At 31.8% G+C, this 15,464-nt stretch overlaps 2 protein-coding genes across 2 annotated transcripts in view; one reads left to right on the forward strand and one right to left on the reverse strand.

Moving 5' to 3' along the window:
• The window catches only part of FBXL17 (F-box and leucine rich repeat protein 17), a 518,884-nt gene that overhangs the window by 452,238 nt on the left and 51,182 nt on the right, over positions 1 to 15,464 (reverse strand). The window lies entirely within an intron of this gene.
• Positions 10,125 to 11,477, forward strand: LOC134370019 (annexin A2-like). The gene is given in 2 exon segments (XM_063086931.1): positions 10,125 to 10,467; positions 10,470 to 11,477. Coding segments are annotated over 2 exon segments (1,017 nt in total). The 5' UTR covers positions 10,125 to 10,172; the 3' UTR covers positions 11,192 to 11,477.

The following is a 15,464-nucleotide window of genomic DNA, read 5'->3' on the forward strand; positions in this document are numbered from 1 at the left end:
CATATGCTTCCACGATCAAAATAGAAGATGATGGGAAATACCATATTTGGTGGAAAAATGTTAAAAATTAGTAAATCTGGGTAAAAGGTAAATAGGAGTTCCTTGTACTATTCTTGCAACATTTCTATTTAAAAATTATTTCAAAATAAAATTTAAACTAAAATAGAGTAAGAATGATACTTGAAACATTTTCTTTAATAGCACCAATATTTAATAAATAATCTATTTAATGAGTAATCAAGCAGCCTTAAATGCTAACATTTTTCCACATTCTTCTAAATATATTTTCTCCTGAACTGTAATAAAAGAAAAAAAGAAATCTACCAATTCAAATACACTAAAAAATAATCACGGTCTTTACACTGTCAGCCGGTATTTAAATGGCATAAACGAAAACTTTTAAATGACGTTTACATGACTACATTTAAAAGAGAAAAATAATGCATGTGAAACATAAAATTTCTAAGACTTTCACATGAGTAAGTTCAGAAGATAAGCACAATAAGGGAAATAATTTATAATTTAACATTCCATTCATATGGTTGACACATGCTGTGTTCCAAATGCCATATTGACATTACTCACTTCAACCTTAAATTTTGTTCTTTGCCTGAATATTTCTTCTTCTGTATTACAAATTTAATTCAGGTACACAGTGTTCGAAAGTTAAAGTCTGTCTATACTACATAGAAATTAAGCTAAAAAAAGAACAGAGTAAAAATAAACATTTCAAGTATCTGAAATCACTACTCATAAGAGTGATGACATACATTTATTTCATTTCATTATTTTTAAATCAGGCAAGAAAGTCACTGCAATCCTAAGAAATACAACTATTTATATAACATTTCATATTTTATAAAGTACTTTAAAACCTAAAGTCTTAATCTCACAAAGCTCTGTATACTAGGTAAAGACAGGTATAAGTAATAGGTAATTTTAATATTACAATAGGTATAAAACTTACCTATTAAGCTTAAGATCATTTATTGTCTTATTTTCAAGTTTTTAAAAGTTTTTCTATTTTTATTTACAGTTTCATGAATAAAAACTTTATTCATAAAACTTTATGAACAACAAATGCTAAGTAATAAATCATTATGTTCCTTATGCGAACTATCCTCTAAAAGTCAATCAAGAATGATAGATTAGTCATTTTTACAACTGGTAAATTAACAGGATTGCAAAAATGCAGCTCATTATCAAGTAAAGGAAAAATAATCAAAACTCAGAAAATGACATCAATTAAGTCACTTTATTATTAAAGTAAAAGGATAATAAAAACACAATCAAAAATGGAATTCTCATGTATGTTTTTAGAATCTACCTGGATCCATGAGATCTAGAGAAAATATTAAAAAAAAAAAATCAGCTTGAACAACTTACTCTCAAGTCTTGCTTTTTCTGAGTTTGTTATTAAAAATAGAAATCTTAGTAAGATCACCAAGATTCTGCGATTCATAATTCAATATTTTCAATAACAGCTTTTGAATGGTGAAGTGAAAACATGTAATTTATGCACAAGTTTAGCAATATTGTAGAATTTATTAGAGTATAAATAAATACACTATATTTCAAAATATTTTAGGTCAATAAACTGTAAAACAGACTACGAATTACCTCAAACTTGCATAATTATAACCAAATTTGGTAATATTTTTATTTCACTGTTTCCTCCAATTATAATATAACCAAGAGAACTTTTGTTTTCTTCCAAAAATATGAACCTTGTCAAAAAAAGAAAAGATCCTTTAAGAAACAAAGCATCAACCATATGCCTGTTTAACTTCAGTGTCATAACTGGTCTCGTAGAAACCCAGAGTTCCCAAACACAAAAACTGAAATTATGCCTGCTAATCTACATCATTTAGTAATTCAATTACAAAATAAATCTGTTTTCCAAATATTTAAAATGCATAGAATATTTAAAGACCAATTAACATGTCATACATCTATAAAATACTTCAGAATTGATAATGTTAGGAAACATCATCTTTGATACATAGAATAAACCCTCTAAGTAAATAGCCTTCATTTTCAAACATCCCAAAATGGGCATAAAACATAACTGGAGTCTGACTACAATGATGCCCTGCAAACGCACACACCTTGCTGATGAGGCTGTCTCATGAGATCTATTTTTAAAAAGTCTTCAAAAACAAAACCTCTTTGAATAAAGTCCACATAGACCTGTCTTGAAAGTGATGTATAATGATTCACAAAAAATTATGTTATGAATTCAATAAAACTCTATCCTTAAGAAAGATTAAGACTTCCAGTAAAATCCTTGCTACCTGACCCTCTAAAAACTTTAAAGGAGAAAAAACTAGTGACATACTGTTATCAAAATGCTTTTTAGACAAATAAATTTTTTAAAGATCACCAACAATGGAAGAATTCGATTTGAAATATAAAGCATTTTTACATGGCACTATCAATTCTAAATTCTGACTTCTCATAAAAAAACTCCTACACCAATAAATCATTTCTGTTCTAGGCTACAAACTAAACCTAAAAGACACTTAATATATGATTAATAAAATCCTATCTTTCAAAACACAAGTGCTAGCCATCATTGTACAGAACCTTTTATACAGCAGAAACTCAAAAATATGTACATACAAATGATAGCTGTCTTTGAAAATAAACTGTAAAATTTTGAACATTAAAATATCAAAACAAAAAAATAAGGGGCATTTTTAAATTCAGAAGACAAAACTTATTTCCTATCTTCAGTGACGCCTATTCATTATTAGACAAACTAGATTCAACACAGTTTTAGCCTTAGCAATCAAGTAGTCATTTTTAAATAGTACAATAATGTTCTAAACACACAAAAAAACATAAAAAATGTTACAGCATACCAGAAAACTATAACATAAATAACATGTATTAAAAATTATACTTTTGATTTTTAAAACACCAGTAGTCACTAAATCATACCAAATTAAACTTAGAAACCTTGTAAGTTTTTATAAACCAATTAATTACATGAGATATCAGTTTTATCACAGAGCCAATATAATTTTCTCCACTTTAGCTTTTTAAACAATTATTTGTGTATTTATCCATCACATTTGAAATTACTTATAATAATAATTTCAAAGTGTATTCCAGTGGAAATTGTAGATAATGGTCTCAATTTCTAGTTTTGAGTTATACTTCTATCAAATGCCATCAAGTATGAACTAAGTGGAAGAGGTGCAATGTTAAATGTTAACTTTTTTTGGTATGATGTTTTCCATTATAAGGTTTTGAAAACATATGTAAAGTTAACATATTAGTTCTCCAAAAATTAAACCAATACATATTCATTTATTTGTTAAAAATCATACAACCAAAACTTTGGTCATAATTTTTAAAATTCAGATATAAAAAGCACTTTTAATGATGACACTAATTTTTCCACAAATTAATAATCTGCTAAAGAAAATACTGTAAATTTTACGGTATAAAAATGATGATACATTATGCTGAAGGTTAACCACCTTAAGTACAAAAAGAAAGTATTTCCAAACGTCATAATATCCCAAATTCATGAAAAATTTATACCAATAGGCACATAACACTTACAGTCATATCAAAAATATTATCTTAAGACAATATGACTATTCCAAAACCTATACAGAATTTCAGCTACTGATAAAAAGGAACAGTATAATTTAGTGTAAAAGTACATGCACTTTACAAATCTAGTGATTTAAATGCAAAAGCATTTAGAATTATACATTCTATCTACGTATCTGTAAATAAATAATCATATAAGGCTTAAATGTTTTTACCGGAATTTGCATTAGCCAACATAAAAGCTTTAATAGATCAATAAGTAATGATAAAATTATACATGGCTCTGGCCCCAAATGACTTTTATAAAACAGTTCACAAAACATTTCAATGCCTATACATAATATAAAATAATATACTAATAGATAGCTATAATGAGTGTAAACATTTTTCCTTCCTAACAAATGAACATTAGGTTTCCTAATACAGAAGGAGATAAAACCACCCATGCACACAACAAAAATGTTCTGTGTTCTTAATAATTATCAACCAGTTTATCAAAAAATTAGTAATGAGCCATATCTAGCATATCATACTCAATAACAGAATAATAACACACCTAGTGACTTAGTGCCTTATACATTAGGTTTTCATCCTTGCTACGACTTCACTAACGCAGTCAGTAACATACACATATATCAACCAAAAAGTATTTATTGACATCCTATTATATATCTTACACTGTGCTAAGTGTTGATATATGTGCGATTATTTTGATTTTGATTTTTAAATAAGTCCCAAATAATCCAATACTGTTAAAATATATGTATTTAGGGAAAAAATGTTTCTTAATAATCAACATACTTCAGGGCCCTGAAATTTTCAGGCAAGAAGAGAAAACTAGTTTTAAAGACTAACAGCATTTAATATCTTTTTCTATTCGTACATGATATTTTCAAATATGGAATATATTTTGATTCTCCCTCACCAAAAATGTGTTTAATTAAGCTTTTCTGGCACTGTACGCAATCATAAATAGGAAACAAAAAACTAGTCCAATGTTGTAGGCTTGAGAGACTTAGAACTTCAGTATACAGAATTAATAGCACACAAGATAAAGATATAATATGATGCTCTCAAATAATGAAATGGTTAATTTTCCCCTTCATGGCATTCAAAATTATAAGCTAAAAAAGTGATAGTGAAAATAACTGCCTAACCTCCATTATGATATGGCAATTACAATTACTATTTTAAAAACCCTTTTAACTTTTTAGAGTTTTAAAAATCCCAGTGAAAATTAAATATTCATTTAAAAATAAGTTGTATCATATCCCAAAATCAAGGCCAAACCCAAACAAGACTGAAATATGACTAATTTCACACAGCTGGAACATTCTGCTTTGTCTATGCCTCTGAAAGACACAGGTGGGGATACACAGCACTGCCTTTCAATGGTTTTATTCTATACATACAGACAACAAAAGAAATACTTAAAGTAAACCATTCTACTTAAATTTTACCTATCTTGGATATAATAGCTTTATAATTATATAATCAACCTAATTCTTGAACTTGATCATTTTAAGTAAAGAATGGGCAAAATTATCAACAAAAAAATCAGAAAACCAAATCAATCTCATTAAGACATGTTTTAAAACAGTGTTAATTATGTACATTCTTTGAAATTTTTCTGGATAGGAAAATTATCAGTGTGGCATTACACCTATGGTAAAACAAAATTAAATATCCATTTCTTTGATTAAATCATTTGCAATTCAGTTAGGACAAGCAACTACCATTAGGGGGAGGTTATACCTAATGAATTTTAACTGCAGCATTAAATCTATTAACAAATGAAGTAACTTGAATTACTTCATATTTTTCAACAAAATTTATAAGACATTTGAAATTGTATGAAGATTTTTAATGTCTTCTTAGACAGTTAAATTAATATTTCTGAAATAATTTAAAATATTTTATTTTTAAATGAATGCAAACTAATTTTGAAAATAATGATATATATTCGTAAGAATAATATATTTTAAATAGACAAAACTCAGTAATCTAAAAGTAATTATTTTAACTGGAGAAAATTTTGTCTCAGAAAAGCAATATAATTTGAAATTTTTTATAACTTCCACTTTTCAAATTTAACAATTTATTTTTAAATACATAACTTCTATTAATATTACTGCAAAAGCTAGGATAATTACCTCCAGAATCTAGGCTAGACACCACCAAAAAGACAATAGCAATATTTTTTCTCAAATATATGTATTTGAGACTTGCGTAGTGAAAAATAAGTTTATCAAATATGAGCTGAAATTGTTTTCTACAGTCTAGAAGTGATCTATTGGCCTTGACTATTATTTATACTTCCTAAAAAAAATTACTCAATTTTAGTATTTCTTTTAAAAAATGTATTCTGTTACCGCAAAAAGCATTTTCTAAGATGATAATGAGACACCCATTTAGAACATTTAGCATTGCAAACTTATTTCTTCATACTACCTTGAACTTATTTCACCATTTTTTAATTCTCAAACCTTAATTCTTAGGTTTTAATTCTTAAGGTTTAATTCTTAAACCTTTGGCTTTGTTTCACTCCTTACCTTTTCTTTTATGCTTTTCTTTGTTTTTGTCTTTTCCTATTTCATTCTTTCTTTAAGCCAGCAGCATATAGAGACAAAGTGGCCTAGGTAACCAGGTAAGAGACAGCTATAAAAAATAATTTCTCACTATTTTTAAGGGGAGAAAAACAAGCCAGTTATCATCTGGGAGAGGATGAAGGGACCTTCACCCACCGGATAAGCCTGTCCAATAAAACTCAGACTCGAATCAAGTGATTATAACTTCTCAGGCACACACATAGAGTTCTTGGAAAGCATCCAAAAAAAATTTTTTTTGGTCTCTTCTCTCCTGTCTAGAAAAGAGAACTAAAAAAATAATTGAACTCTAATAATTCAATCTCTTTCACAAGTCTATTGAACATGAAGATGTTTTAAATAAAATCTTTATAAGCTAGGACTTTAAATGTTCTGACAATTTTTACTTTTATTTAACATTTAAATCTGAGGGAAAGCTAAACTCTGCTTTCTACTTCCCACAATGTTTGCTCTAACTAATAAGAGTATCAATTACTAAATATGTAAAAGCTAGATTAGTCAAAAATGAAAATCTTATTTTTAAACCTAAAAAAATAAATAATTCTGTAAGCATTTAAAAACTTGATTCTTAGCATATCATAATTTTGAAAAGGCTATTTCAAATAGGTTGTTTAAAAAACAGATTAGCTTTATAACAACTCATAGATAATGCTGATTTAAATTTCAGAAAAATCATACAAATATATTTAAAGAAAAAGCACGTGTTTAATGCCTATCTGCAAGCAAAGCTTTATGCCTCATAGCTAAAGTTAAATATCAACTTGAACAAACAGAAGGGGTGTCATAAGAGTATGTATTCAATAATATATCTAATAATAATGATTTTCATGTTGCCTAACAGTTGATATTTATAAAAATTATTATTATTACTACTAACCTACCATATGGCATACATGCACTTATTGCTATAGTACATTTAGATCTATAGCAATACTCACCTTTAAAATCTTTAATTACTGAATATTTAATAATATTAAAGCACTGAACTGGAAGAAAGAGAATATCAAAACGTCTACGGCTGGAGATACATTCACAACTTTAAACTATTTATTCTGCTGTTTCTTTGAAGACAAAAGAGCACAGAAAGCGACTTCTGTCTAAGTGCTGACCAAATCAAGTGCATGTCTTCTATTGGTGCAGATTCAAAAGAATGGTCAAATGCTCTTTCCACACTTTCTTCACATAAGAATTGGCCACTAATTTACAGAAATATATTACTGGTTGAATGCTATTCAATAAGAGTATACCTGCATACTATCATACCGAACACGCTCCAATGTCCCTCACACACTCCAAGTTGTGCAATTTATGTTGCTATTGCTATTACCTGAGGATATTCCAGTCCATTCAGAAAGTTCTACTTTTGCCTAATTGTAACTCAAAATTCAGAAGCCAAAAAAGTGACTTTAAAAAAACAAACAAACAAACAAAAAAAACTTCTACATGGCAAAAGTGCTATAGATAAAGGCTAAAGCCAAATGTCAAACTGGAAAAAAAATTATAACTCCTCTCACATACAAGGAGCTAATATCTCTAATATATAAGATGTGCCAAGGCACAAAGAAGAAAAAGATTAGCAACTCAGTAGAAGAATAAGCCAAGGATGAACAGTCACAGAAAAAGAAATCCAAATGGTTTTTAAACACATCATGCTCGGACTCATAATGGGAGAAAAGCAAATTAAAACTAACTCCAGATACCATTTCTTGCCTATAAAATGGCAAAAAACAGTTTAACAACACCCTATTGGCAAGGGTGTGGGAAATAAGCACTCTCAGTCCACTCCTTATACAAACGCAAAATGTTATAAGCACTAGGGAAGAAAATCTGGCAACATCTACCAAAATTATAGGTACTTGTACCATTTCACCTAGCAATTCCACTCTGAGAATCTTTCCTACAAATACACCTAAATTTCTACAAAGTAATGTATGTATGACTGACATGACAACTCACGTAATAGCAAAAGAGTGGCACACCCTAAGTGTCCAATAATCAATTGGGTACAATTGAAAGAATTATGCTACCGCCAAAGAATAGACAAAGAATACTATACTACAATTACAGAAGAGAAGAGAAAAAAAGAGAGCAATCCTATGGACACATAGAGCTGTTAAATGGGGGGGGAGGGAAGTGCAGTGTATATGCTAATTTAACTTGTGTGTAAATAACATGCTGTCCTTTGTGTAAACAATATCTACTTTTTGCATATGAAAAAAGAATATAAACATATATAATACTATTCTCTCATATTTTCATAAAGAAGCACTGATTACACAAAGTGAACAAAGGAGAAAATGGAGATTGATGGGCACAAGATTTCTTGGCATATATTTTTTAAAAGAATTTTATCTTCGAACCACAAACCTTTCCAAAAAAAAGATGCTGATTTTGCCAGATATTAGTGGTAAACTATTACTTTAGCTCTCTCAAATCATTTGTTATATTGCCATCAATTATTTAATAGATGTTCCCAAACAAGGTGATTGGATAGCCAAGTGCCATATCAACACCTGTACAGTCAATGAAAATATTAATTGAGAATTTACTATACGTAAGGCTCCTGAACAAAAAGACCAAACTCCAAAACTTAATTTAATGCCAAGATAGCCTGGTCTGTTTATCACTAGAATAGGCATACTGTGTACACTGGATGTGACCAATAGTGTTTCAAAAAAATTGATAGAAAGGGCCACAGCTAACACCATGAAAAACAAGACAAGGATGCCTGTTTACAACATTCCTATTTAACATAGTATTGAAAGTCCTAAACAGAGCAATCAGGCAAGAAAAAGAAATAGAAAGCATCCAAATTAGAAAGTAAGAAATAAAATAATCTCTGTTCACAGATGAATGATCTCATAAATAAATAGAAAACCCTAAAGATTCCACACACAAAAAACTGTCAGAACTAATAAATGACTTCAGCAAAGTTCCAGAATACAATATTAACACACAAAAATTAGTTGCATTTCTAAACTAACAATGAACAACCTGAAAAAGAAATTAAGAGAACAATTCCATTTACAATAGCATCAAAAGGAGTAAAATACCTAGGGATAAACTTAACCAAGGAGGCAAAAAATTTGTACACTGAAAATTATAAAATATTGCTCAAAGAAATTAAAGACACAAAGAAATGGAAAGACATCCCATGTTCATGGATTGAAAGACTTAATATTATTAAAATATCAGTACTACCCAAAGCAATATACAGATTTAATTGTAATCCCTATTAAAATCTCAAAGGCATTTTTATTTTGGCAGAAAAAAATTACATCCTAAAATTCATACGGAATCTCAAGAGACTCCAAATAGCCAAAACAAATTGGAGGTCCCACACTGTCTGATTCTAAAAATTATTACAAGGCTACAGGAATAAAAACAGTATGGTACTGGCATAAATACAGGCATATCAACCAATGGAATAGAAAATACAGAAGTAAACCCTTGCATATATGGTCAAATGACTTTTGACAAGGGTACCAAGACCATTCAATGGGGAAAAAATAGCCTTTTCAACAAATGGTGCTGGGAAAATCAGATATTCACATTAAAAAAAGTTGGATTCTTATATTGCACCATATATAAAAATCACCTCAAAATAGATTAAAGACCTAAATATAAGAATTAAAACTATAAGACTATTAAAGGAGAATATAGGGCAAAAGCTTCACAACACTGGATTTAGCAATGACTTTCAAGATATGACAACAGAAGCACGGGCAACAAAAGATAAACTAGACTACATTAAAAGTAAAACTTTCTGTGTATCAAAAGACACAATTACAGTGAATGGCAACCTACGGAAGAGTAGAAAAGATATGATAAAGGGTTAATATGCAGAACATAGAAAGAACTCCTCCTACTCAACAACAACAAAATAACTGATTAAAGATGGGCAAAGTACTTGAATAGATGTTTCTCCAAAGATGATAAACAAGGCTCGGCATCTGGGGACACTCGCAGCTCTCGGCGCCCGGCCCAGCTTCTTTCAAAATGTCTACTGTTCACGATATTCTGTGCAAGCTCAGCTTGGAGGGTGATCACTCCACACCCCCAAGTGCCTATGGGTCCGTCAAAGCCTACACCAACTTTGACGCCAAACGGGATGCTTTGAACATTGAAACGGCCATCAAGACCAAAGGTGTGGATGAAGTCACCATTGTCAACATTTTGACCAACCGCAGCAATGCACAGAGACAGGATATCGCCTTCGCCTACCAGAGAAGGACCAAAAAGGAACTTGTGTCAGCACTAAAATCAGCCTTATCTGGCCACCTGGAGACGGTGATTTTGGCCTATTGAAGACACCTGCTCAGTATGATGCTTCTGAGCTAAAAGCCTCCATGAAGGGGCTAGGGACTGACCAGGACTCCCTCATTGAGATTATCTGCTCAAGGACCAACCAGGAGCTGCAGGAAATCAACAGAGTCTACAAGGAAATGTACAAGACTGACCTGGAGAAGGACATTGTTTCCGATACATCTGGTGACTTCCGCAAGCTGATGGTTGCCCTCACAAAGGGGAGAAGAGCAGAGGATCGCTCTGTCATTGATTATGAATTGATTGACCAAGATGCCCGGGATCTCTATGACGCTGGAGTAAAGAGGAAGGGAACTGATGTTCCCAAGTGGATCAACATCATGACTGAGCGGAGTGTGTGCCACCTCCAGAAAGTATTTGAAAGGTACAAGAGCTACAGCCCTTACGACATGTTGGAGAGCATCAAGAAGGAAGTTAAAGGTGACCTGGAAAATGCTTTCCTGAACCTGGTCCAGTGCATTCAGAACAAGCCCCTGTATTTTGCTGATCGGCTGTATGACTCCATGAAGGGCAAGGGGACTCGTGATAAGGTTCTGATTAGAATTATGGTCTCCCGCAGTGAAGTGGACATGTTGAAAATTAGGTCTAAATTCAAGAGGAAGTATGGCAAGTCCCTGTACTATTACATCCAGCAAGACACTAAAGGCGACTACCAGAAAGCGCTGCTGTACCTGTGCGGTGGCGATGACTGAGGCCCGACACAGCACAAGCATCCAGACGTGCTGCTCTGTATGCTTCCAGCTAACAGTTCTAGAAACTCAGCTTGCAACTAACAGTCCCCTTGTACCCATCCCTGGAAGGATGATGTTAAGCATTGCCCCCCAAGCTTATTTTAGTGTCTAAGCGTTGCCTGGTTTTCCCATCTAGTCTCTCCTTTAAGCCAAAGAAATGAACATTCCAAGGAGTTGGAAGTGAAGTCTATGATGTGAAACACTCTGCTTCTTGTGTACTGTGTCATAAACAGATGAATAAACTGAATTTGTACTTTAGGGAAAAAAAAAAAAAGATGATAAACAAATGGCCAACTAGCACATGAAAAAATGCTCAGCATCATTGATCCATAGGGAAATGTAAATCAAAACAATAAAGAGAGACCACCTCATACCCATTAGGATGGCTACTGTCAAAAAAAATAGAAAATAAGTGTTAGTAAGAATTTGGAGAAATTAGAACCCTTGTACACTGTTGGTGGAAATGTAAAATGGTGCAACCCCTATGGAGAACAGTATGATAGTTTCTCAAAAAGCTTAAAACAGAATTACATTATGATCCACCAATTTTACTTCTGGCTATACACCCAAAAAAACTCAAAGAGATATTTGTAAACCCACCTTTATAGCAGCATTATTTTACAATAGCCAAAAAGCAGAAGCAATCCAAGTGTACACGGATAGACGAATGGATAAATGAAATGTGGTATAGACATACAATGGAATCATTACTCAGCCTTAAAAAAAGAAGGAAATTCTAACACATGCTACAACATGGATGAACCTTTGAGAACACTATGATAAGTGAAATAAGCTAGTCACATAAAGAAAAATACTGTATGATTCCACTTATATGAGGTACCTAGAGGAGTCAAATTCACAGAGACAGAAAGTAGAATGATGTTTGCCAGAGGCCAGAGGGAGGAAGAACAATGTGCTGTTTAATGGGTATAGAGTTTCAATTTTGCAAGATGAAAAGAGTTCTTGGATTAGTTACAGAACAATGTGAATGTATTCACCACTCCTGAACTATACAATTAAAAATCGCTGACAGTAAAGTTTATGATATATATATTTCACCACAATTAAAATTTTTTGAAAAACTGATAGGCACTACCAAGTTCCCATGCACCACCATCAAATTTAGTCAAGGAAGAAAAGAGTCATCAACCAAGAAGCATCATCTCTGTATCCAAAACTTTACCAAAGAAGCAGAATGCATGAAATCTCACCTCAAAGAGGAAACAATTCAGAGGGGCCAAAAATATAATACCTGTAAAATACTTAGCAAGATGAGTTATGCAAAAACGTGATCTTACAAATAAGTAAAAGATTTGAAAGATAAGTGGGATTTTTTTCAGCAGAAGGAAAAGGGATAGTATTCCAGGAAGGAGGAGAACAAAGGTGGAAATTATGTAAAATAAGAATAAAGGGAAAGAGAGAAATATTAAGATGGCAGGTCCCCACTCTACCATCTATAATAGAGCTTAGTCAGTTCTTAAGCAGAAAAGTAATATTATTGAGAGAGAAAAAAATACTAACTGATTTGTCTGGAATTGGGTTAGAGGTTAAACTAAGAGGGTAAGTGGTTACATTTGACAAGCATAAGGAGATACTGAATTTAGGGGTAGGAATAGAAAACCAAGAAATCAATCAGAGGAAACAGAACAGTGTAATGACAGGTGAAATACAGAGGATGGAAGTGAAAAAGACATAAACAATGGCTAAAGTTTTATAGTCTATGAAAACAAAAAAATCCATTCATTCATAAATTGCTTTTGAGCAACTACCATGTACCCAGCACTCTTACAGAAAGAAGATACAGCATCAAAAAAAGGCAGATAACCTTCGTATTTCCACTAAGTTTATATTCTACTGGTAGAATATGATAAACGAACAATAATAAAGAAAAACAGACATTACTGAAATATTTTAGACAAGACACAAAAAGCACTTACCACTGATAAATTAAACTTCATCAAAATTAAAACCATCTACTCTTCCAAAGACACTACTAAGAAAATGAAAAGGAAAGATATACATGTAGAAAAAGTAATCACACAATGCATGTATCTAACACAAGGACTTGCATCCAAAACTTATAAAGAACTCTTACAACTTGATAAAAAGACAACCAAAATTTTTTTAAATATTTGTACAGAGATTTCACAAAAGAAGAGATGGAAACAGCTAATATGCACATTAAAAAGATGCTCAACATCATTAGATATTGGGGATAACCAAAAAAGGTACCACTACACATACATTCAGAATCAAAACCACACTAAGGTACTACTACACACACCTACTTATGGATGATTAAAATTAAGAAGTCTAACAATATCACGTGTTCCTGAGGATGTAGTGCAAGTGTAGCTCTCAGACACTGTTGGCAGCAATGTAAAATAGCACAACCACTTTGTAAAACTCTTTGATAGTTTCTCACAAAGCTAAAGTTAAACATCCGCTTACCATATGATCCAGCCTTCCCACTCCTTGGTATTTACTCAAGAGAAATGAAAGCTTTGTCTATTTAAAGACTTTTCAAGAATGTTCACAGCAGCTTTATATGTAATAGTTTAAAACTGGAAACAACCCAAATATCCATTAACAGGTGAATGAATTAACAAATTGTAGTATGTACTTACAATGGAATACTATTCAGCAATAGAAAGGAATAAACTATGATACCCATAAAACATACATTAAGAAATTGTTGTCATCAATCTCTGAACCACAAGCAGATCCAGACTTAGATTGAAACTGACATTGCAGAAAGCTAAGAGTCAAAAAGAAACAGTTCCCTAAATACACTGTGGAGATCATATCAACCCTAAAGCCTGAACTACCTCTACACAGTCCAAATACAAGCCAATAAACTTCTTACTATTTAAGCAAGTTGACTTGGTTTTCTGTTACTTGCAATCAAATGAATTATAGATATGATGTAGTTCATACTTAATGATTTCAATATTCCCCATTTAATAGTAAGAAAATTTAACTGCTAAGAATGAGGGTTCATGACAGAGATAATAATAGATACCTAAGAAAAAAACCAACTGACTGGAATAACCACTGTGGATAAATTACTAGGAGTGAAAAATATAAAAGATATAACAAGTGCCAGCAGAATTTCTGAAAAAATAAGCAAATACTACAATTAAAGATGACTCTTCCAGAAATTCCCCACAAGAATAAAGGCTCACTGGGCCCTCTAAAATACATAAAGCAACCATCATATACTTCTCTTCCTTGCCAAGTTCTCAATAAGAATAGCATTCACTACCAGCAAAGCTCTGGCAATAATTCCAGGCTTCCTTAGGACATGAAGAGAGAGAAAAGAAACAGCAGTTGGGAAGTTAACAAGAAAAGAGGGAAGCTAACATTTTGTAACAACTGCTATTTACCAAGATGCCTTGTTGGGCAATTTACATACACTGTCTGAGTCCATTTAATCTTCTCAACAACCAAAGTAGATGATATCATCTCCAATCCATACATAAGGAAATCAAAGTTCCAAGAAATTTAATTAAGTGTTTAAGAAGAAATCCACAACTTTTAAAATGGTAACATTAGAATTGGAATCTACATCTGTATGACACCAAAACTACCTGTTCACAACCTCTTGATGAGAGTAAGCAACAAGAGGTCTGTCACTGTGTCCCTTTGTCTGGTCTGGCCCAAAGGAAAGCATCAGTTACTTCTCACAAGAAAAATATGTTTCCTAATTATATGATTGAGTATAGAGTATCATCCATTTTTAAAAGCATCTTAAGTCTAATTGTTTCTTATCTCTGCCCTCCAGGTGTTAAACTATTTGACGATCTCAAAAAGCTACAGAAAAGGCACTGAGCAGTTAGCTCTGCTGGATAGAGCACAGCCTTACAACACCAAGGTCAAGGGTTCGTTCCCCATGCCAACCAGCCACCAAAAAAAAAAAAAAAAAAAAAAAACTACAGCAGATGTGGGCACTATCAAAAAAACACACTAGGAATGAAGATGAAGAGTAATATGTAGAGAAGACACGGTTCTTGGTTATATCAAAATTATCAACAAGATAACATAAAATAGGCAAATATATTCTTTTGACAGAAAGCCATTGAAATTTACGTCTGTTAATGTTTGCAATGAAAAAAAATTAAAAGAGCCAAAATACCCATCAATAATAAGATAAAGTAGAAGAAAATACTATTATAGCTCAATGGAAAAAGTCTTTAACAGCAAAGCATCTTTATAAAAAACTATCAGAATAAGA

The sequence above is a fragment of the Cynocephalus volans genome, chromosome 2 (genome assembly GCF_027409185.1).
Source record: "Cynocephalus volans isolate mCynVol1 chromosome 2, mCynVol1.pri, whole genome shotgun sequence".
NCBI lineage: Eukaryota > Metazoa > Chordata > Mammalia > Dermoptera > Cynocephalidae > Cynocephalus > Cynocephalus volans.